The 25299-nt window shown below is 41.7% G+C and overlaps 1 protein-coding gene across 1 annotated transcript in view; it reads right to left on the bottom strand.

The window, feature by feature from the left end:
• Window positions 1-25299, bottom strand: part of TTC6 (tetratricopeptide repeat domain 6) — a 430156-nt gene that overhangs the window by 311406 nt on the left and 93451 nt on the right. The window contains exons 10-11 of the mRNA XM_053711337.1: window positions 20333-20483; window positions 18307-18389 (exon numbers count right to left, since the gene is read on the bottom strand). Coding sequence (XP_053567312.1) covers window positions 18307-18389; window positions 20333-20483 — 234 coding nt within the window. The remainder of the gene's footprint in view (window positions 1-18306; window positions 18390-20332; window positions 20484-25299) is intronic.

Here is a 25299-nt window from a genome sequence, read left to right on the forward strand (position 1 = left end):
CAATATGTCGCAGGTCTGGCAACCATGGCTACAGCTGCTGCCGGTTGAAAAAAAAAACGTGTGTGCTGAAACATCTTCCTTAACATGTTTTCCAACTTTTTATCCATGGGCTCTTTAAACGACAAACTATCCTAGAGAGGAATAGTTGTCCACTTCGCGAGCGTGGAAATAATAGCACCATCCACCATAGGGACAGTGCCCCACAGCTCGAGCTGAGAGTCCGGGACAGGGAACAGTTTCTTAAAGGAAGAAGAAGAGGAAAAGGAAGAACCTAATCGCTCCCATTTATTCTTAATAATATAGCCATCTTAACAGGAACCGGGAAGGTCTGAGGCACCACCCTGTCCTCGTATACCTTATCAAGCTTAGGAATTGAAGGTTCCACCGGAAGCTTCGGTTCCGGAACCTCCAGAGTAGCAAGCACTTGCTTCAGCAAAAAGCGCAAATTCTGTATCCTAAACCTAAAGTCAGGCTCCTCTGCAGCCGGAGGATGAGATGACACAGACTCCGACCCAAAAGGAGCCTCCTACGAAGAGTCGGAGTGGACCTCGTCATCGTATAAAGCTTCTGATATTTTCATAGGCATAGACAACCCCTGGGCAGGGCCGCCATGATATGCCCTACGCTTTCGCTTAGCAGAACGTGGTAAGGCATGGATCACTTTCGATACCGTTGTTTGCAGTTATCTGCAAAATCTGACAGCCAATGAATCTCTCCCGTAGGAGTAATGGTTGGACCCTGGGGCGCTGCATGTGCACTTGGAAATGAAAGCAGGGAATGCACCTCACGGGACGGGGAAACCGCAGAGGTGGATGGCTCAGTAGTACTAGACATCTTTTTATTTTTAGATGTCGCAACTTTATCGAGGCATGTGGAAGATAGTTGAGCAGGCTGATCTACAAGAACCTCCTCACAATAAACACAGGAATGAGACTTTGTTAAAGAGGGAGTACCCTCTAACGCGTCAGAGTCCTCCATCGATTGCACCTTTATTATTGACTAGATTGACCTAATAAACAGGCACCTTTATACCTTCAATGGCCAGGGCACTCACCACCTCCTATGACCCGGACTACAGAAACCGTTTTGTCTCCTGCACCGCTGATCAACAGAGGAAGTGGAGACCGCCACACCTGGTCACATGGGATGCTCGCAGTACCGCCCCTGCAAAAACGGCGGCACCAATACTCCCGGAAGTCAACCTGAAGTTCCACCATTGCCAGAGCCTCATCTTGCACATAACGCAGCAATAACACAATAAACGATATCATGTATAACCCCCCCCCCCCTGTTCAATAATCCCCTTACCAGTAATATTAACCCTTGATTCCATAAGAAAAAAGGTGCCACACTATGACCCTGTCCTCTGTGTTATCATTATGTATAAAAAAATTAAACAATCTTAGCAGAATCTATGCCGTGGAGCAGGAACACTGCCCTTCAAGTGTGACAGGTAGAAGCATCGCTCCTGACATGGACTTGAGTGCAGAAAGCAGGCAGCGAAACTCGCCAACGCTGATTGCTTGTGGAGCTGTTAACATGAGTCGGGATGGTTTTGCAGAAAGACTCTCCCTGCATCTCCAGACCCTAACTTTCACCCAGGCTCTCACTGAGAGGCTGACAGGGCTACTTAAAACTCCAGTCCCATTCCGAAGAGTACTATCCTCCATAAGAGACTACACTGAATCTGCGGCACTTCTCTGCCATCCTCCTGACGAAAGGCAAAGAATGACTGGGGGATGAGAGGAGTGGGGGAGGTATTTAAGCCTTTGGCTGGGGTGTCTTTGGCTCCTACTGGTGGCCAGGTTCTTAATTCTCAAAAGTAATGAATGAGGCCGTGGACTCTCCTCCCCTTTAGATGGAAATACTACATTCATTTGGCATCCGAGACACAGCCCTCTCGTGGTTTGCCTGAAATCTCTCAAATCACTCGTTTTCAGTTTCCTAAAAACATATTTTCTATGCCTCTCAGTTAGAGGACCGCAGGGCTCTGTCTTGGGCCTCTTGCTTTTCTCTGTCTATACATCCTCCCTTGGAAAACTTATAGCCTATTTTGGATTCCAGTACCACTTATATGCTGATGATACCTAAATCTATCTTTCCTCTCCTGATATCTCTCCCTCTTTACTCAACCAGATTTCCAACTGCCTCTCTGCAATTTACCCTTGGATGTCTTCACACTACCTCCAGCTCAAGCTGTCCAAAACTGAGCTGCTTCTTATCCCCCCTCCCCCTCTTCGAGACATCCAACATCTGACATTTCTCTGACAGTTGGAGACTCTATTTTCAACACCTCACCCCAGGTTTGCTGTTTTGGGGTCACACTTGACTCAGAACTCACATTCAACCCACATATACAAGCGCTTACCAAATCCTGTCGTTCACACCTACGCGACATTTCGAGAATTCGTCTCTTCCTTACTCAAAAAACTACAAAAATAATAATTAATTCCCTCATTTTGTCACGCATTGAATATTGCAAACTACTTCTAAATGGCCTTCCAAAACACTGCCTCTCCTCGCTCCAATCTATTATATATGCTTCTGCTAGACTCATCCACCTAAGTCGATGATCTACATCAGCTGCTCCGCTCTACCAGTCTCTACACTGGCTCCCCGTACACTCCATACGATTTGAAGTATTAACCCTAACTTACAAAGCACTCAACAGTCTAACTCCAAACTATATTTCTCGTCCCCTTTGATCAACCTCTGACCTACGTCTCTCCACTCCTGTTATCTCTACGTCCCACTCCCGTCTCCAAGACTTCTCATGTGCTGCTCCTGTCCTCTGGAACTTGCTACCCTGCTCCATAAGACTGTCTCCAACCTTGTATAGCTTCAGACGCTTCTTGAAAACCCATCTATTCAGAGAGGCTTACCATCTCTACTCCATCTCTCATTCTAACCAAACTAATACATGAACTGCTTGACTTACTGCTGCAACTACAACCGATGTGACAAGCTACCCCAACCTTATGTCTCTGCACCCTAAACCTGTAGACTGTGAGCTCTCCGGAGCAGGGCCCTCTTCCTACTGTACTAGATTTGTTTAGTTTTGTTCTGTTTTGTATTTAATCAAAAATCCTTGTCATTGTATACCCCTGTGATTGTACCCATCTCTACGGAATTTGGTGACGCTATACAAATAAATCAGAATAATAATACTGCTAAGCAAGTTATTGTGATATAATACAATTTAAATGTAAACACTGTGCACAAAGGATATATGGTGGGTTAAGGCAATCTAAGTAGCTTCACCACTCTTCAGAGCTTAAAGAGACATTCTGGTCAAAATGTAAATGCACAATAGTTGCATCTTTCAATAGAAACATATTTACAATATACATGTAATGGAAAAATGCTTCTAGCAAAAATTATCTCTGTTTTAGTGTTAACATCTTTCTCTGCACATGCATGTGAAACATAGCCAGCTAATCTCAGTGCACCAACATTTTAAATACTGCAGCTGCTCAAAGCAATCGTTTGTATCATGTCAGTAATTAACACATTGGGCCGATTTATTAATGTGTGAGCGGACATGATCGTGACCAATCGGCCGCTAGAACGGGGTGTCAATCATCCCGATTGTATCCGATCGGGATGATTGCTGTCCACCAAGACCGCTGCTTCTTTACTTACATTTTCAGCGAGCTTGAAGGCTCGGGCGGAAACAGCAGGATACGCTGCTTCATAAATCGGCCCCCATGAGTCATTACCAGATGGTACAAGCACCTTAGGCTCTCTGAGCAAGCACTGTGTTTAAAATGCTGCTGCACGGTGCATACTTAAATACAATTTTGAAACAGCTTTTATTAGAAGTATTTTTGCTAATACATGTGTATTACAAAAATGATTCTAATCAAAAGTAAAATGCATCCACGCGGATTCCAATTTTAGCTGGAATGTCTGTATCAAGATCAAGTTTGAAGGGGTAAGTTAAATTATGAGGTGGGAAGTATCCACAAACATTCAGCCTTGTAAAAGTAAATATTTATTAAAACAATATAACAATGCTTAACAGTGGTCACATAATCAGACAGCTATAATTTCATACACAACAATTGTTGTGAACACCGGGTGTCCCTGTTGAATTTGCCAGTACACAATGCAAGCCCTGCCCTATTATTGTGACCTTAATCTCTCTATTCAGCATATTTCTCTGAGCACTCCATGATCTATAACAAAACACTCTCAGGTCGCTCTGGCTGCTCTGTCGGCATTCACTGGAGAAAAGGACCAGACCTGCCAGCGTGGCGGCCATCTTTGTGTAAGGCAAAGTTATCTACTATGGTGAGTGAGGGCAGAGCCGCAGAGGTGTGCAGAAAAGGCATATGGAGCAAAGAGACAGACGTCCCTCTATGGAAGGCGTCTGTAGGCACATGTCTACGCTGCCTAATGTTAAATCCGGCCCTGACTGCTATAAAGCACCAGTATCACAGATCTACAGGAATACGATAGAACTTAGTGTAAAGATGAGGAGATTGACCAACTGGTACCAGTAAGGGATTACAATAAGAGAACTGCAGACTTCCGGTTGGGCGGAGCTAGCGGTTGGAAGCAGGTACACGGAGCTCTGTGTTCAAAACTACAGCAAAGCCTGGAAAAACACTTTCCAGCCTGTTTTTTTCCCACGCCAATACCTTGCAGGACATCTCCGGACGGACCAGCTGGTCACAGCAGCGTGAAGGGCATTTACAATGCCCTGCCCAGGGAATCCAACTAAGATTACGGCGTAGCCGCTAGGAGTGCCATCTTAGAGCCACGGTTGCCTGCAGGTCCCGCTTAAGAGCCAGCACATCTGGCGCAGTGGCCGAAAAATTAATCGGTGCTAACCAAGGTGATATTGGTGGTGCTGAGGACATATACCAGGCCTCACTGGTGATAACGGGACATTTTACTCAGGGCCTGACACACGGAAAGAGCGCCACGTGGCCTGAGGGCGCCTGGCTCATAGTCAGCTACTATTTACCTGGCCATCATTTAATGCAGGTCTGCCAATACATAAGCCCTTTGTACTGTGGTTTTAGCCCTGGAAGCCTTAGATACTAACGTCAAACTTTATCTGTATAAGAGCATTACAGCTATATTTTCCCTTACCTCCCTAGGATATAACTTGGCTATAGCGACATAGATGCAGTCCTTACCTACCCCCACCAGCATTTGTAGAGAAAGCCATAACTGTTTTACACTGGAACAGGGGGTACAAGGAACAGTTGCAAGTGCACACGTTTTCAGAGCAAACCACATTTATTGCACCTCCTATTATCAAGGGAGGGATATCTGGGGTACCTGTGTAAATGTACAGCTGCTGCTAATACTGGACACTTGAATCTGAATATTGTTCACTTTTTGCCAGAGTGAAGTTGTTGGTGTCTAAACTTTATTTGAAAGGTACATGCTGGATACCCTACAGGCTGGCGTAGATACTCTAACGAGTGAAGTCAGACAGTTCTCTACCAGGCTCACGTCTGCTGAAAATAGGATTTCTGAAATGGAGGATAAGCAGCACCAATCAGAGGGCTACCGGAAATATCTATTAAAACAAAAACAACTTCTCCAAGTCCGCCTGGAAGATCTAGAAAACCGCAGCAGGCGGAACAACCTGCGCATTGTGGGGGTACCGGAGTCCATTAAGGAAAAGGATCTGCTGGAATTCACGGCACTAACATTCCCAAGGCTCCTGGGCATCCCCTCGGACCGTCTGCCACTGGACATAGAGAGAGCACACCGCCTAGGTCCTGAAAGGCAATTAGACAACTTAAAGGCAAGACCCCGTCAAGTGGTTCTGAAATGCCTAAATTACCAGGAAAAGCTAGCTGTGATGAGAGCATTTAGGACAAAAAAGGAAATCGAATTTGAAGAACTCCGCCTTCTCTTATTCCAGGACTTTTCTGCGATACAAGCTTTTCTAGCATCGGAGAGGGTGCATGAAGATGGGAGAACTAAAACTGCAAGAACTTTGAGCTCTAAGTATTCCATTGATCTGGTTTATCTTTTACAGGCAAAATGTTTACTGTTACTTATTTTTTGTTTTTGATTGTTGTTGGTTGCTATACTTGGGGCTGGGCAACGTTCCCTACCCTGGGACTAAAAAGTGACAGGTTGACACACAATCAAAGTTATAGTTTCCAGTTTTATGCCACAACGAGATTTCTAGAGACCATAGACCTTAGCATTATAGACCGTCAGCAGACACATGACGGGATATACTTGAATATCATTACACCTAGACAGACAGGTGACTGTGAGATGCTGCAGTTGGTGACTAACTATCTTTTAACCTCTAACAGACCTCCCAATACGTTACAATATGCTGCCAGGTCTGAAGACACTGTGAACCTGCAGATGAGTACTGGCAGTTTTATTAACTGCCCCCGAGCTCTGGTTGCATTATGGATGACGAGAGAAACGTACCCATCACCCGACGCTAATGCCACTATTGATACAGACTCCAACTGGTGGGACAAGTGCCACGGACGGGTTAAACCCTCTAGTGATGTCCTTCCATTTCTCCCTCACTTCGGACTGTTAGGGGTGTCTCATAAAATCATGGGGCTTATTGTCTTACCTTCCTGACATTAATGAGACCTATCATGACTTGGCTGCCTTGCTGGTCTGTAGGGGGGCAGGTTGTCTTAGAAAAGACACAGCTGATATAACCTTACTATTGTTTTACGATCTGTGATGTAATTTTCTTAGTAGAATATCGAGCACCAAGTCTGGGGGGTTGTTTATGTTCGTGGGTTACCTAGAATGGATGTTGATGATTGTTTTCTTTCCCTTAGGATGGACCCGGGGTGCCCACAGACCTACCGGCCATGAATACCTACATAGCCCGATACATATAGTAAGTCCCTCCTGTGGTTCTTTCCTCACACACACCCCTAGTAAAACAAGGAGGCACATACTTACCACTCTGAGCGGTTCACACATTTCTAAACATGGCTTACTCATATGGCTATGAACTATAAGATAACTTCTTGGAACATTGGGAGTATAACCTCCCCTGCGAAAAGAAGTATGATATTACAACACCTTAATACACAGAGAGCAGACATAGCTTTGCTTCAGGAGACCAGGTTGTCAGCTGCAGAACATGAAAAACAAAAATCATGGTGGGTAGGCCAAATGATCTATACACCAACAGAGGGTAGAAAGCGGGGGGTGGCAATACTAGCCAGAAAGGGGATACCAGTTTCTTTTACTGACACAGTGATCGACATTAAGGGCAGATACATCATCACACCTTTGCATATGTCTTACGCAGTGTATATGGCCCTAATGCATACTGCCCAAGTTTCCGGTCTGCCTTGCTGGCAAAGCTGGCCACATGACAACCCATTTCTGATAATTGGAGATTTCAATTTGGCACAAATCCTACCACTAGACAGGTTTAGGGACCCTACTATGGGCCATCCTAATACACTAGATACCTCAAGATACAAAAAGGAAACACAACTAATGAGCACTTTTGAAGAACACCTTGGGCTTGACTGATACCTGGAGAACACTAAATCCAGACCAGAGAGATTACACTTGCGTTTCTAAGTCACATAATACATTATCATGCATTGAATACTTTCTGACTTCTGTCGCTCTTACACCCTAGATTCAATCACCCACAATTGATCAAGTAACGATCTCGGACCATGCTCCGATACACTTGAGGCTTCAACCTGTAGTGCAGGAACATACAACCAAATCCTGGAGATTTCCCTCCTATCTATATAATAATGTAGAATTCAAAAAATGTCTTACAGAAGCTTGGATACAATACACAACAGACAATGAACAACACTTGGAGGATAGAGATTTGTTCTGGCATGCCTCTAAGGCGGTTATGAGAGGACATATCACATCTTTAACGGCTCACTATAACAAATTGTCCAAAAAAATAGATGGACAATTTTTGTCCCAATTAACACAGGCCTATAATAAACATCTCTCTGCTCCCTCTCGCTTAACGAGACAAACTTATTATGACATAAAAGAAAAACAAAACAGACACGTTTTTTAGCTCAACAAGATTACAAATATAATATTCACAGACAAGGATGCTTTTATAGACATGGAAACAAGGCGGGCAAATTGTTAGCTAATTTGGTTAAGGCTCAGAATCCTAGTTCATATATAGCATAATTTCAGACAAAATTGGGCATGACCTCACAGACGAAAGAGATTATGGATGAATTTGTCACATACTATCAGTCACTGTACTCCCAACAACACATAGACATAGAGAAGAAAGACAAGTTTTGGCGTGATGTTGTGGTCCCTGCTTTGACGGATGACCAGAGAGAAAAGCTAAATGCCCCAATATATACTCAGGAAATATCCAAAGCGATTAAACATCTTAAATTGGGTAAGGCGGCAGGCCCGGATGGGCTGTCGGCAGAGTACTATAAACTCCTGGGGAAGGAGGTTAGCTCCATATTGGCATCCTTATACTCGGACTACTTAATGAACAGATCCCAGCCTAACGTACGGTTTACGGAGGCTAATATCTGTATTCTACCCAAGCCAGATAGAAACCCCACACTTACCTCCTCTTATAGACCGATATTGTTGCTTAATAGCGACTACAAGATACTGACTAAAATATTGGCAGATAGATTAGCGCAGGTCCTCCCCTTGCTATTTCACCCTGACCAGACCGGATTCGTCATGGGACGCTCATCCGTGGTAAATATAAGGAAAACTCTAGCTATATCTTCATACTATTGGTACAAAACCCATTCCGGTAAAACAATCAGACTTACAAGATGCATGTCTTTTGGTGCTAGATGCCGAAAAGGCCTTTGAAAGGATAGAATGGGACCATCTATACACATCCATGAGCCGTTTCAGTGTCACTGGCACTTTTTTTAAACCTTATCCAAAAACTGTACTCAGCCCCTACAGCGTCGATAATTATAAATGGTGGCTTGTCCACACCCTTCGGTCTACAAAGGGGGACCCGGCAAGGCTGCCCCCTATCCCCACTCCTCTTTGACCTGGCCATAGAGCAACTGGCTTGCTACATTAGGCAACATAGCGACGGAATTGATATTAAAGGCCTTAGACAACATTTGTCACTATATGCGGACAACCTCTTGTTATTTATAGAGGACCCAATATCCAATGTACCCAAACTCCTTGATATTATTGACACATTCTGAACTTTCTCTGGCTACAAAATTAACAAAGACAAATCCGAAGCCACGTGGCTGAAAAACATTAAGCATAACACCCTCAATAGTATTGGTCTTCAAATGACGGAGGCCACATTTAAATATCTAGGCATCCAAGTCCATGTAGCCCCAAATAAACTATATTCATTAAACATAGGTAAGACGGTCACAAACATAAGGGAGTTGTTGCGAGGATGGGATAAGCTTCCCCTGTCTTTGACGGGTCGAATACACCTGTTCAAAATGATAGCTCTGCCCAAGATACTTTATCCATTACAAATGCTTCCCTTACTGCTATCACAAGAAGATGCCAAGGCAATACACTCTGCCCTGGGCAACTTTATCTGAAAGGGAAAAAAGCAAAGGATTAGCAGGACTGGTCTGGCCATGCCATTTGATAGGGGGGGATTGCGCCTCTCGAACGTCCTGTGGTACAACTGGGCGACATTGACTAAGACTCTACTGACTGGCTAGTGGATAATGGACAGTTTACAATTCCTACTTTGGAGACAGGTCTTATATATCCACTACAGCTAGCTTTTCTTGCCACACGCAAAGTTGAATTCTTTGCCCCAGGAAATTAAGCATCATATACTATTTAGGGACCCCCTGAGAGCCTGGGCCAAATTGTGTAAATTATGGGGTATATAGTTTACTACCAGTAGGTTTCTTCCTATACAGGGTAACCTTTCCTTCTTACCTGTATATACCACGGAGGTGTTTAAAGTATGGCAGGAGAAAAAACAGAATTTATGCTTACCTGATAAATTACTTTCTCTTGTGGTGTATCCAGTCCACGGATTCATCCTTTACTTGTAGGATATTCTCATTCCCTACAGGAAGTGGCAAAGAGAGCACACAGAAGAGCTGCCCATATAGCTCCCCCTCTAGCTCCACCCCCCAGTCATTCGACCAAAGGTTAGGAAGAAAAATGAGAAACCATAGGGTGCAGTGGTGACTGTAGTTTAAACAAAAAAGTTTTACCTGACCCAATTGCCAGGGCGGGCCGTGGACTGGATACACCACAAGAGAAAGTAATTTATCAGGTAAGCATAAATTCTGTTTTCTCTTGTAAGGTGTATCCAGTCCACGGATTCATCCTTTACTTGTGGGATACCAATACCAAAGCTTTAGGACACGGATGAAGGGAGGGAACAAGACAGGTACCTTAAACGGAAGGCACCACTGCTTGCAAAACCTTTCTCCCAAAAATAGCCTCCGAAGAAGCAAAAGTATCGAATTTGGAAAATTTGGAAAAAGTATGCAGTGAAGACCAAGTCGCTGCCTTACAAATCTGTTCAACAGAAGCCTCATTTTTAAAAGCCCATGTGGAAGCCACTGCTCTGGTAGAATGAGCAGTAACAGTTTCTGGAGGCTGCTGGCCAGCAGTCTCATAGGCCAAACGGATGATGCTTTTCAGCCAAAAGGAAAGAGAGGTAGCAGTCGCTTTCTGACCTCTCCTCTTACCAGAATAGATAACAAACAGGGAAGATGTTTGTCTGAAATCCTTAGTTGCTTGTAAATAGAACTTTAAAGCACGAACTACATCAAGATTGTGTAACAGACGTTCCTTCTTCGAAGAAGGATTAGGACACGGAGAAGGAACAATTATTTCCTGGTTAATATTCTTGTTAGAAACAACTTTAGGAAGAAAACCAGGTTTGGTACGCAAAACTACCTTATCTGCGTGGAACACCAGGTAAGGTGAATCACACTGCAAGGCAGATAATTCTGAGACTCTTCGAGCAGAAGAGATGGCTACCAAAAACAAAACTTTCCAAGATAACAACTTAATATCTAAGGAATGTAAGGGTTCAAACGGAATCCCTTGAAGAACTGAAAGAACTAGATTTAGACTCCATGGCGGAGCCACTGGTTTGTAAACAGGCTTGATTCTGACTAAAGCCTGAGTAAACGCTTGAACGTCTGGTACCTCTGCCAGACGCTTGTGTAAAAGGATAGACAGAGCAGATATCTGTCCTTTCAAGGAACTAACTGACAATCCTTTCTCCAATCCTTCTTGGAGGAAAGACAATATCCTGGGCAGGGAATATGAATAGACCGGTCCGGTCGCCAATGGCGACCTAAATTTCTTGCGGGCAAGTAAAATTTTTAAGTTACCAGCCCGAACGGCGACCTGACATTTTAAGTGGGATATAAGAAACAATAATAAAAAATGACAAATTGCCTTTCACATATGCGCACACACGGGAAAGGAGGGTAGAAAGGGGAGGTTATTTCTGTTAAATGCATTCAAAGACCTCCCCCTTATCTCCATGGCTCTTGGTCTCTTCCTTGTCAGTTGCTACTTCCCACCCCTAAAGTTGTCTGCGCGGGAAGACATCCTGCTAGAGCGGTGAGTGTTAATTCTCTGTGTATGAATGAAGTATGGGTTAAAGTGACTATATAGTTATGGTAGGCAGCTTGCTCACGTACATTATGCTGACGTACTCCAGGGTCCTCTGCAGTACTTCAGCACAATGTACACGATCAAGCTGCCTACCATAACAATATAGAGCAGTGCACAATTTTTCTGGATGCTATTAATGCTCCAAAAACTGACTTTACCAATTAGTAGAGAACATACCATCTCCATGCACACAGTCAAATCTGCTAGCGCAGCACTGACAGTCGCGCTAGTAGTTGAAAGGCAGCTGGGCAGAAAGGGGAAAAAAAAAGTATTTTTAAAATGCTCGTTATGTCACTGTTCATTGTCCAGCAAAATGCAGTAATGCTCACAGCGCTATAGGGTGAAGGGTGGCAGCATTAAATATACTTAGTCAATCATAACCCCCCACATATGCTGAAGTAAAAAAAAGCTCAATTATATCTTTTTTTTCCTTAGGGGGGAAAAAAATCAAGACGTACATACAGTTTTTCAAAGATAATATTCCTGTTTTTTTATACCTAGTGATAGAAAAATATTTTCTAAAGTTAAAGCCTTTTATTAAGTCCCAAATATTAAGCAGCTTGCAGGGCATTCAAATTGGGACCTCTGTCTGCAATGCTTTGTGGGATTACAATAACACTATTTATATTGCCTTTTTACATAAGATATATACACACTAAATGCAGATACGCACGGGCGACTAAAGTTTCTGGCGGGCTGGTACGTTTTGTCATTTACTCGCCCGGTGGGCGAGGGGAGTTTTTGGGTATTCATAGGCCCTGCCTGGGAATCCTAATCTTACTCCATGAGTAACCCTTGGATTCACACCAACAAAGATATTTCTGCCATATCTTATGGTAGATTTTCCTGGTGACAGGCTTTCTAGCCTGAATCAGAGTATCTATAACTGACTCAGAGAAACCACGCTTTGATAGAATTAAGCGTTCAATCTCCAAGCAGTCAGCCGCAGAGAAATTAGGTTTGGATGCTTGAACGGACCCTGTATTAGAAGATCCTGCCTCATTGGCAATGTCCATGGTGGGACAGATGACATGTCCACTAGGTCTGCATACCAAGTCCTGCGTGGCCACGCAGGCGCTATCAGAAACACCAAAGCCTTCTCCTGCTTGATTCTGGCGACCAGACGAGGGAGAAGAGGAAACGGTGGAAAAACATAAGCCAGATTGAAGGACCAAGGTGCTGCTAGAGCATCTATCAATACCGCCTTGGGATCCCGGGACCTGGACCCGTAGAGAGGAAGTTTGGTGTTCTGACGGGACACCATCAGATCCAACTCTGGAGTGCCCCATCGCTGAGTTAGCTGGGCAAATACCTCCGGGTGGAGTTCCCACTCCCCCGGGTGAAAAGTCTGACGACTTAGAAAATCCGCCTCCCAGTTGTCTACTCCTGGGATGTGAATTGCTGAGAGATGGCAGGAGTGATCCTCCGCCCACCTGATTATTTTGGTTACTTCCGTCATCGCTAGGGAACTCTTTGTTCCCCCCTGATGATTGACGTAAGCTACAGTCGTGATGTTGTCCGACTGAAATCTGATGAATCTGGCCGCAGCTAGTTGGGGCCATGCCTGAAGAGCATTGAATATCGCCCTCAGTTCCAGAATGTTTATCGGGAGAAGAGTTTCTTCCCGAGACCATAAGCCCTAAGCTTTCAGGGAGTCCCAGACCGCACCCCAGCCTAACAGACTGGCATCGGTCATTACAATGATCCACTCTGGCCTGCGGAAACATATTCCCTGAGATAGGTGATCCTGAGACAACCACCAGAGAAGAGAATCTCTGGTCTCCTGGTCCAACTGAATTTGAGGAGACAAATCTGCATAATCCCCATTCCACTGTTTGAGCATGCATAATTGCAGTGGTCTGAGGTGTATCCGAGCAAAAGGGACTATGTCCATTGCCGCTACCATTAGACCGATTGTCTCCATGCACTGAGCTACAGATGGCCGAGGAATGGAATGAAGAGCTCGGCAAGTAGTTAAGAGATTTAACTTTCTGACCTCCGTCAGAAATATTTTCATTTCTACCGAGTCTATCAGTGTTCCTAGGAATGGAACTCTTGTGAGGGGGGAGAGAGAACTCTTTTTGATGTTCACCTTCCACCCGTGAGACCTCAGAAAGGCCAATACAATCTCCGTGTGAGACTTGGTTCTTTGGAAAGTCGACACCTGAATTAAGATGTCGTCTAGGTAAGGCGCCACTGCTATGCCCCGCGGTCTTAGAACCGCCAGGAGGGACCCTAGCACCTTTGTGAAAATTCTGGGAGCAGTGGCCAACCCGAAGGGAAGAGCCACAAACTGATAATGCTTGTCCAGAAAGGCGAACCTGAGAAACTGGTGATGATCTTTGTGGATAGGAATGTGCAGGTACACATCCTTTAGATCCACGGTAGTCATATATTGACCCTCCTGGATCATTGTTAAGATTGTCCGAATGGTCTCCATCTTGAATGATGGGACTCTGAGGAATTTGTTTAGAATTTTGAGATCCAGGATTGGTCTGAAAGTTCCTTCTTTTTTGGGAACCACAAACAGGTTTGAGTAAAACCCCAGTCCTTGTTCTACAATTGGAACTGGGTGGATCACTCCCATTGTATGTAGATCTTCTACACAGCGTAAAAACGCCTCTTTCTTTGTCTGATCTGTAGACAGACGAGAAATGTGGAACCTTCCCCTTGGAGGAGAGTCCTTGAATTCTAGAAGGTATCCCTGGGCTACAGTCTCTAATGCCCAAGGATCGTGTACATCTCTTGCCCAGGCCTGAGCGAAGAGAGAGAGAGTCTGCCCCCTACTAGATCCGGTCCCGGATCGGGGGCTACCCCTTCATGCTGTCTTGGTGGCAGCTGCAGGCTTTTTGGCCTGTCTACCCTTATTCCAGCCCTGGTAAGTTTTCCAGGTTGCCTTGGGCTGTGAAGCGTTACCCTCTTGCTTTGCAGCCGGAGAGGATGAAGCGGGACCGTTCCTGAAATTGCGAAAGGAACGAAAATTAGCTTTGCTCTTAAAGGGCTTGTCCTGAGGGAGAGCATGGCCTTTTCCCCCTGGGATATCTGAAATAATCTCTTTCAATTCAGGCCCGAAGAGGGTCTTTCCTTTGAAAGGAATGTTCAAAAGCTTGGATTTAGACGACACATCGGCCGACCAGGACTTTAGCCATAGCGCCCTTCGTGCCAAAATGGCGAAACCTGAATTTTTCGCCGCTAACTTAGCTATTTGGAAAGCGGCGTCAGTGATAAAAGAATTAGCTAGCTTTAGAGCCTTAATTCTATCCATAATTTCCTCATATGAGGTCTCCGTCTGGAGCGAGTCTTCCAGCGCCTCAAACCAGAAAGCAGCTGCAGTAGTTACAGGAATAATGCAGGCAATAGGTTGGAGAAGAAAACCTTGTTGAACAAAAATTTTCTTAAGTAAACCCTCTAATTTTTTATCCATAGGGTCTTTAAAAGCACAACTGTCTTCAATTGGTATGGTTGTGCGTTTAGCAAGTGTAGAAACAGCCCCCTCCACCTTAGGGACCGTCTGCCACGAGTCCCGCATGGAGTCAGATATGGGGAACATTTTCTTAAAAACAGGAGGGGGGACAAAAGGGACACCTGGTCTATCCCACTCCCTAGTAACGATATCCGCTATCCTCCTAGGGACCGGAAACGCATCGGTGTAAACAGGGACCTCTAAGTACTTGTCCATTTTACACAATTTCTCTGGGACCACCAAAGGGTCGCAGTCATCCAGAGTAGCTAATACCTCCCTGAGCAACACGCGGAGGTGTTCTAGTTTAAATTTAAAAGCCAATGTATCTGAATCTGTCTGAGGAGGAACCTTTCCTGAATCAGAAACCTTTCCCTCAGACATCAAATCCCTCGCTCCCACTTCAGAGCGTTGTGAGGGTATATCAGATAAAGCTACCGAAGCGTCAGAATGCTCATAATCTGTTCTTAAAACGGAGCTATCACGCTTTGCAGGTAACACGGGCAGTTTAGATAAGAAAGCTGCAAGAGAATTATCCATGACTGCCGCTAAGTCTTGTAATGTAAAAGGGTTAGACGCACTAGAGGTACTAGGAGTCGCTTGAGCGGGCGTAACTGGTTGTGACACTTGGGGAGAGGCAGACGGGCTACCCTCGTTACCTTCAGTCTGAGAATCATCTTGTGCCACATTCTTAAGTGCAACAATATGATCTTTAAAGTGTATAGACATATCAGTACAAGTGGGACACATTCTGAGAGGGGGTTCCACCATGGCTTCTAAACACATTGAACAAGGATTTTCCTTAGTGTCAGACATGTTTAACAGACTAGTAGTATACACAGACAGGCTTGGAAATCACTTTAATCAAATAAAAAACACAATTTGCAAAAACGTTACTGTGCCTTTAAGAGATAAAAACAGTGAAAAATGCAGTAATCCTTTTGAAATTTTCACAGTATGTACCCAGAGCCTTAATAAGATTGCACCACAAGTAGCAAAACAATTAACCCCTTAATGCCCAAACCGGAGCAGCCTAAAGCCAACACCCGTTTAAAATTACTACAGCACCTTGCCAAAGCACTGCTGTGGCCCTACCTGCCCTTAGGGACCAGATTTGGGGGAATATAGCTTCCTTTAGGTCCTCAAACAACAGCAGGACCCTCCATATGAAGCAGCATGAACTTCTGTGTAATTCTTAATGCGCATCTGAGGCGCGAAATTAGGCCCCTCCCACTCTACTCCGGAGCTGTGAGGCCTAAGAAATCACTCCAAAGTGAATAAAAAATAGCCATGTGGGTCATAACCCCAGAAAGAACCCAACAGGACTTTCAAAGTGTCTGTTTTCCTAATAAAACAATCGATTGCCCTGAATTAGTGTCAACCAGCATAATTAGCCCTGTTAGGTAAGCATTCAATTCCATACTAAGTCTCTGAACATAGCTTACCCTCCCCTCATGGGGATATTGTCAGTCTCTTCTAGCATTATCTCAGTCTTGTCTAGAAATAAATGACTGAACATACCTTAATGCAGTTCCCCTGCAAACTGTTCCCCCCAACTGAAGTTTTCTGGTACTCCTCAGTCCTGTGTGGGAACAGCAGTGGATTTTAGTTACAACATGTTAAAATCATTTTCCTCTCAGCAGAAATCTTCATCACTTTTCTGCTAGAGAGTAAATAGTACAAACCGGTACCATTTAAAATAACAAACTTTTGATTGAAGATAATAAAAACTACAATTCTAACACCACATTCACTTTACCCTCCTGTAGAGAGACCCTAGTGCTTAGAGCCGGCAAAGAGAATGACTGGGGGGTGGAGCTAGAGGGGGAGCTATATGGGCAGCTCTGCTGTGTGCTCTCTTTGCCACTTCCTGTAGGGAAGGAGAATATCCCACAAGTAAAGGATGAATCCGTGGACTGGATACACCTTACAAGAGAAATCTCACTCAAATTGGACAATTTTTTAATCTACTAACCCTTGACGTCCACCTTTTTCAGGAGTTACAAAACACTTACTAACTTTCAAACACACATAGATTTGCGTACATCCAGTGTCGACACTAGGTTACGACATTAAAAACGGGGGGGTCTCCTCAGCACTGAAAATAATTATATCACTACATTGTGCTCACTGGCCAAACAGGGCTCATTTAAGCTGGCGAACACGTATGACCTCATACTCAAGCACCATGACACTTTGACCATTCAAAAAATATCAGTAAAGTGGTCAAGGTGTAGGGCAATTGAGATTGATGGTAAGAAACTTACAGATAGTTTAACAAAGGTGAGGGATACAACATTATCCGCAAACCTGAGAGAAACACATACTAAAATCCTTCAACAGGCACATATCACCCCAGCCATCAGGGCCAAGTGGATAGCTGGAGCAAGGTATGTTTGTATTAAATGTAATCAGGTGAATCCTGAGTGGATTCACTTATTTTGGGACTGTCCAAAGTTAAAGTGGTTCTGGGGCAAGATAATATACTGGCTGACTAGAGTGACCAAAAAGCAGATATTCATATCAGCGCAACAGGTTTTTACTCCCGGAACACAGAACGCACTCACAGGACACCTTGGTTAATATAGCAATTTTGGTGGCCAGAAAACTGATATTACATAACTGGGTGGATAATGCAACCCCACCGTTTCAAAAATCTATCGCTAAAATACATACCCAAATGCTCGTAGAACAGGCAGATGTCAAGGGAAATAGTGAACAGAGGATATCACGATTTATAAAGAAATGGAAACTATACCTACTACACTTACCAGCGACTGTTAGAGAAAGAGTCCTATACCCATTTAAACACAGTGAAGTCATATTAAAAGAGAATCTCAGAGGAAACTGGTGCTTCTCTGGCACTGCAATATAAAATGCCCAATTTTCCAGCATAACTCTCTCATACTTGTGTTATTTCGAGGGACTAGCAGGTGGCTGGTGGCCTGGGGGTGCTCCGGGTAAGTAGGATTTGCACCAAACTTCACTGGTGCATGTATTTATTTTATTTTATGTTATTATTATTGTAGAGAAAAGGGAAAAATGAGGGGTAGAAACATGACCAATGACTCCTGGGACAATCAGTATATTTCCCAAGGTCACTTACAAACTGCACCATAACCCAATGATTTTATTTTTTTTTAAAAATCCAGCACAATGTGGGGGTTTTTTTTAAAGAAAAACTCAGAACTGCCAAGTATACTAAGAAAGTAAGCTGTTCTTTTCTGACATTAGAATTATATGTTTCACTGATATCTACTTACCTCATGATATAAGCTTGAGAGGTGTCAGGGTGCAAATGAATTACACGAGTTACATCTTTTAAGGCACTATGCAAATCCTTTACCTGTGAAAGATAAAAAGCAGCAACAGTTACCATGGCAACATTTTTACTAACTGATAATACAATGTAGCTTTTTGAATGTTCAGATTAGCTATAGTCGACTATGGGATCAATAAGGCACAAATGGTTCCATTTCAATGCTAGACCATATGTATTTTTTTTTTTTTTTTAAACGTAATACAAATTGGGATTTTGCAAAAGATAATACCATGGTAACTGTATAATCACCATACACTTTTAGGGTCACTAATATTTTGTTTTTTGATTGGTGGTAGTCAATTATGACTGATGCTGAGGTGGATAGCTCTTCCTTTTATGTAGTGATAGTGCTGCAGTTTAATATATTGAGCTAAATCATATATTTTTGTTACAGAAAGAGAAGTGCTCTCTCAGAAACAAACAGCTCAATAACTTGTTCTGTGGCGATTTACCAACTGGGATCAGCCTCTTTTAGCAAACAAGGCCTAAAGGAGGCCAAAACGATCATCTGGGGTTGCCATTTCCCTTGTTTAGAGGAGAATTGCCTGGTATTTTGGGGCTCAACTGACTTGTTAGTTGGGATCAGACTGATATACTTCAGGAAAGCTTGCCTCTGTGAAAACCACAATTGGGCTAAAAGAAGCTGCTCCCAGGTGGTAACTTGCCATAGAACAAGCTAATGGTCTGTTGTAAATTCCTGGCAGCTGGCTTCTCTTTCTGTTTAAAATCCCATATTGATGATTAAGTCTTGTAGGATAAGATAGCTTAAGACTTTGGAATAAATTATTACATGGCAATTGTGTAATCAGAGTGAAAGTCAATCCTAGGGTTTGTGAAAAGCTAGGATTTACCATTGGAACAAATAAAGGGGACTTTCATTCATGAAGTATAAAATACTTCATGCTGAAAGTTTCTTTATTTGTTTCAAGCGTTCACCGCACTGAGATCCTCAGGCATCCCACTGCAGAACGCTGTTTTGCTAAGAGGTGACATTTCCACCTCTTAGCAAATAGCCGTGCAGGAAATATGGCGCCAAGCCAGATTTCCCACAAGGCTATTGGCTAAAAGGTGAAAATGTCACCTCTCATGCAAAACAGTGTTCTGCAGCGGGCTGCCTGAGGAGCTCAGTGCTGCGAACACTTGACACAAATAAAGGAACTTTCAGTATGAAGTATACTTCAATAATGAAAGTCCCCTTTATTTGTTCCGTTGGTCAATCCTAGCGTTTCACAAACGCTAGGATTGACTTTCACTTTAATACATGCCTTTATCTTTAAATTATTTTCTGTTATATTAGTTGAGTATAAAAAAATCAATAACAGGTAGTTAAACAACTGTTCTTGCGATTATGAAAACCTGATGAAAAAAAACAAGAAACACGTGAAAAATATATAGTCCCCACTTGTAATCTGGCCCTTTGATGGTCATTGCAAAGAGTGATGTGCATGACGCAAGACATTTGTTATTTGTGATCCTTCCTTTGATTTTGAATAGTGAGTGTGCATATTTCTTGCGTAATTAAAGAGGATTTGAGAAAACGCTTGATTTTGAATAGTGGAACTTCAAGTATCCTGCATATTGAGAAAAAACTTGGAGGTGCTCTATAATTGTGAGATTTTTTAGCTCAGACAATATTATACGAGGTGCCCTTTGCCCTTTTGCGTTTTTTCATGGTTACCTCTTATGAACATAACATTCCAGGAGGATATTATATCATGCAAGATCCTAATCACAAGTATTATTAGATAGAAGAATACATTCCTTGGTTAATATAGTGTATTAGTGAACATTATTACAGGCTAAAAAGTATCGCTTTATTTCTGGAATAAAGTTGTACTTTAACTCTTCTATATAAAAGGCAGCACGGTTCATGGCTGGATATTTTGAAGAAATACCTGTGTTTTTATACGTGAGAAAAGCATTTGGTTTAGGGCTAACAACCATTTATTATATTATTATTATAGTACCTTATAATAGGCCTCAGCTCTGCACAGATACGACTTTATATTAATAGGATCAACTCTGAGAGCCGCAGAGAAGTGGCGGATAGCTTGAGCATATTGATTCCGGTGTAGAAGGGAGATGAGACCCATATTCACATGCGCCATTACTACAGTCCTGAAAAAAAAGAGTACATAGCAATGTCAGACATGCAACATTGAAATAAAACTGTTTATGGTTATTTTGAAACATACAGGAAGCATGTTTGCACACAACTCATCCCCCAATTACTCATTGGCTCATAAAGACAACCCCCACAGCTCTATTGGTGCACAATTGGCTAAATTCATGGCTGCTTGTAAGGCTGCCAAGGGGCCACATTGTTAAAAAAAGATAATGTTCAAAATTTATAGAATCTCCCTTCAGCTACCTTTTGTAGTGTTTGTTTAGTGGATGTTACTGGCATTAAGATAAATAGTTGTGTTATTGACAGTTAACACCCTGTAGTTAAAAGACATTTCTGTTGTGTTGCTATAGAATAACATATAAGCCAAGGTTTAACGTTTTTTTTTATTATTATTATCAGGTATTTGTAGAGCTCCAACAGATTCCGCAGTGCTATAAACATAGGCGGTATACAAGGTAACATTTATAGGGGGTCAAATGGGTAGAGGTCCCTTCCAAGAGTTGCACAGTTGTAATCGGCTCTTATGCGTTTTTTTTTTTTTTTTATGGTGTTTTTTTTTTTTTTCTCCTTCCCTCTCTCGCACCCCCCTCTTCCCCTCGCGCTATGCCAGCCTATGCTCCCCTCCCCTTTCCATTTCCATCTATTTGTCTATATTTTTTTTTTTTTTTTTAATTAGTTGCTGGATTTGATGGGGAATATTAGATGTCTTTCATAGAATGTGGGGGGTATTACCTCCCCAATCAAAAGGAAAATGATAATTAGACAATTGGGCAAGTATTGTCCCGATATAGCATTAATACAGGAAACTCGCCTGAAAGCAGAGGAAATACATAAGCTTAAAAGTAAATGGGTTGGGGAGGTGATAGCCACCCCCTGTTCTGGAAGGAAGAAGGGAGTTGCGATCTTGATAAATAAAAAATTATCTTATAAAATATTAAATACTATTTCAGACCCATATGAGAGATGGCTAGTTTTGGAATTACAAGTTAATAACTTTAAGCTGGTGATATGTAATGTATATGGGCCCAATAATACAGACCCCAGTTTCTGGAATAATCTGTTTTTTTTGCTGTCTAAGTTTCATGGACAAAATTTGATTTTAGCAGGAGATTTTAATTTAATTCCCTCTGATATATTAGACAAATTTACTCCTATAAATTCAGCTTTTTCCAAACATAAAGCATATATCTTTAAACAAATATGTAAAAGCCTCAAACTTCATGATATTTGGCGATTGCAACATCCGGATATCAGAACTTTCTCTTGCAATTCTAAAAGCTATGGTTCGTTTTCCCGTATAGATTTTTTTCAAGTATCTAGCTCTTTAATTAAGTTAGAAATTAAGACAGAGATATTTGATATACTGATCTCTGACCATGCCATCATTTCACTGGATCTTCAGTTACATCCAGTTCAAAATGTTGAGAGAAATAATTTTTATTTTCCGAATTTTTTGGTTAATAATTTTGAATTTAACAACTGGCTGAAACAAAAGTGAAACAAAAGTGGCGTGAATTCGACAAATAGAGATTACAAAGAGAAGGTAGAAATATTTTGGGAAACTGCCAAAGCCTATTTAAGAGGCGAGATTAAAGCCTACATGATTTAAAAAAAAAAGAAACTTCTAGCTAGAGAGGTTCAATTATCTAGACAAGTCCAAAATGCACACCGCAAATACCTCCATAAACCATGCAAACAATTAAGAGAGAAATATAACGTTCTCAAGACAGAGAGAGATATTTTCATTAGGAAAAAAGTTGAATTAGAAGAACTCAGAACAAGCATTAAATATAAAGGCCAATATGGAAAATCCGCCAAATTCTTAGCTATATTAGATAAAGCAAGGAAAAAATCTAATACTATAGAGGCCATTAATGATGGGATAAACAGAGTCACGGAACAGTCCAAAATTAAAAAGGTCTTTTTTGAATACTATCAAAATTTATATGAAGCCAAGGAGATCAATGTCGGCAATAGGAACACATTTTGGCAGGAGACCAATCTCCCTAAAATAACCATAGAAGTAGTCAACACTCTCAATAGACCAATAACAAATGAAGAAGTCCTGGATGCTATAAATAATACCAAATCTAATAAAGCCCCAGGCCCAGATCAAATACCAATCGAAATGTATAAAATACTTAGAACAGAGATAGTGGGCACTTTAGTTTCATTGTTTAATGGATATTACATTGAGGCTTTAAATATGTCTAAATATTTTACTGCTTCAATTATATCGCTGATTTTGAAAAAGGGGAAGAACCCACTAGACCCCAAATCATATAGACCAATCTCATTACTTAATGCAGACTATAAGCTCTTGACGCATATTATTGCAAATAGATTAAAATTGTGTCTTGATCCTATTATACATCCCGATCAAACAGGATTCATGTCTCAAAGAGCTTCTACTAGGAATACAAGGAAGGTAATTTTACTTATAGAGCATTTTTGGCATAAAATAGCAGAAACGAAAACAAATAACCAAGATTTCGCACTAATTACATTAGACGCCGAAAAGGCATTTGATTCGGTAGAATGGAGTCACTTGTTCACGACATTGGTCTCTTTTGGCTTCACAGGTCATTTTGTACAGTTCATTCAAACCATATATGACCATCCTAGGTCCAGTATATTAATTAATGGTAGCTATACCATGGATCTCACTTTAAACAGGGGGACAAGACAGGGGTGTCCACTTTCCCCTTTACTTTTTAATCTTGCCCTAGAACCCCTGGCAACTATGTTGCGACAGGAGCTACAAGGTATCAGACTAGGACAAGAAAAATTGGTATTAGCATTATATGCAGATGACCTGATGTTATGTGTAAGAAATACAAAGAGGAATATACCACAGGCACTAAAGATCATCGACATGTTTAGCTCTTTCTCTGGATACAAAATAAATGCTAGTAAATCTGAGATGTTATGGCTACACAAGACTAGGGCAAGCATCCAAGAACATCCTTTTCAAGAGGTCGATAGTATTAATTATTTAGGATTAAATTTACATTCTGACCCAAATCAATGGTATAAATTTAATTATTCTATCTTCTTTAAAAAAGCCTCAGAAAAAATGCAACGTTGGTTAGCATTCCCTATCTCCCTGTCTGCTAAAATTATGATTATAAAAACCATTCTTTTTCCCCAATTGATATATATCATGCAAAACCTACCATTATTTATAAAGTCCCAAGATATAAAAAGATTCTACAGGGAGTCAACTAAATTTATATGGAATAACAAGAGACACATGATATCCATAACCAAATTATCCCTTGGATCTGAGGAAGGAGGCCTATCTTTCCCAGATATTAAAAAATATAATATTGCTATATTAGCTCGATCAGCATTTGACTGGCTAACAGAAGCTAATTATCTTACACATCTTCAAGTTGAAAAATACCTGTGCGAACCATATGCATTAAAAGCTTTGCTCCATTGTCCAGTGTCTTAGTTGCCAAAGGACATTAAAACTATGACTATAATATGCAATACTATTGATGCCTGGCAAAAATTAAACAGATTATTCAATGTTAATTTTGAGATTACCCCATTACTTCCAATACAAGGTAACCCAAAATTTATTCCCGGGCTATCTAATGAAGTTTATAATATCTGGGCACGGAAAGGTCTATTGAATGTCTATCAATGCCTAAACAATCACCTCCAAATAAGAACGTTTGAGGAACTTGCTAGTGTTTTCTCTCTGTCAAATAAAAATTTTTATGCCTATCTTCAGATTAGACACTTCATCGCTGATAGTAGAGTATCAACCACCGATACTGAAGGATGGGCTAAGATTGAACAATATCTTACGTATTATAAATCCGGTTACCATAGCATTTCCCTTTTATATAAGATTATGCTCGCTAAACAGGGCCAACTGAGTATGAATAGCCTTACTGAAAAATGGAATTTCCATTTTTCAGATATATCTGTAGATACACTATGTACAGGCTTTAAATGGGTCAAAAAAACCATCATTTCTACAACCTGGAAAGAATCGCATCTAAAACTAATGAATAATGCATATCTCACTCCTAGGAAAATGTCTAAATGGCATACAAAACATCCCTTTAATAAAAACAACAATTGTTCCAGATGTAACAAGGCAAATGCAGATATAATCCACTGTTTCTGGGATTGCCCTAAAATTAACCAGTTTTGGTGTAAAGTCGAGTTCTGGATTAATCAAATGTTAGAGAATAGAATTAAATTTACATCCAGATATATTTTTTTCCTTGCCCCTAAAGAAAATAATAGAAATAATAGTAATCTTATTAATACAGTGATCATGATAGGACGTAATCTTATCCTTAAGAACTGGAAGAGTAATAAGGCCCCGTCGATCTCATGCTTCCTAAACTCAATGCTCTCTCAGATAATCTTTGAACAAATGACTATTTCACCTACATATAAGAAGAAGATTACAGTGTTTTTTTTAACGTGGCTAAGAGTTATATTATCTTACCCCCGAGACACACAATTCTCACTTATCTCTAGCCTGCGTAGAACAGAGTATTTTGAAACCTTAATTCTGTCAGGGGTGTTCCCGCCTGAATGGTACTGAGTATAGGAGTGGTCTGTTACGAGATAAGACTATAGGGAATGGAGAGAACATCTAAATGGAGCGAGGGGAAGGGGGGGGTGGCTGGCCTGGAGAGAGTCCTTCGGGCTTTTTTTTTTTTTTCCTCTTTTTCTTTTTCTCTCTCCTTTTAGTACGAATGTAAGTGCCTTCCCTCTAAATAAAGGATAACAAGTACAAAATAATATCTTGAGATACTGATCTAGAATTGTATAAGG

Source organism: Bombina bombina, chromosome 1 (genome assembly GCF_027579735.1).
Source record: "Bombina bombina isolate aBomBom1 chromosome 1, aBomBom1.pri, whole genome shotgun sequence".
In the NCBI taxonomy this organism is placed as follows: domain Eukaryota; kingdom Metazoa; phylum Chordata; class Amphibia; order Anura; family Bombinatoridae; genus Bombina; species Bombina bombina.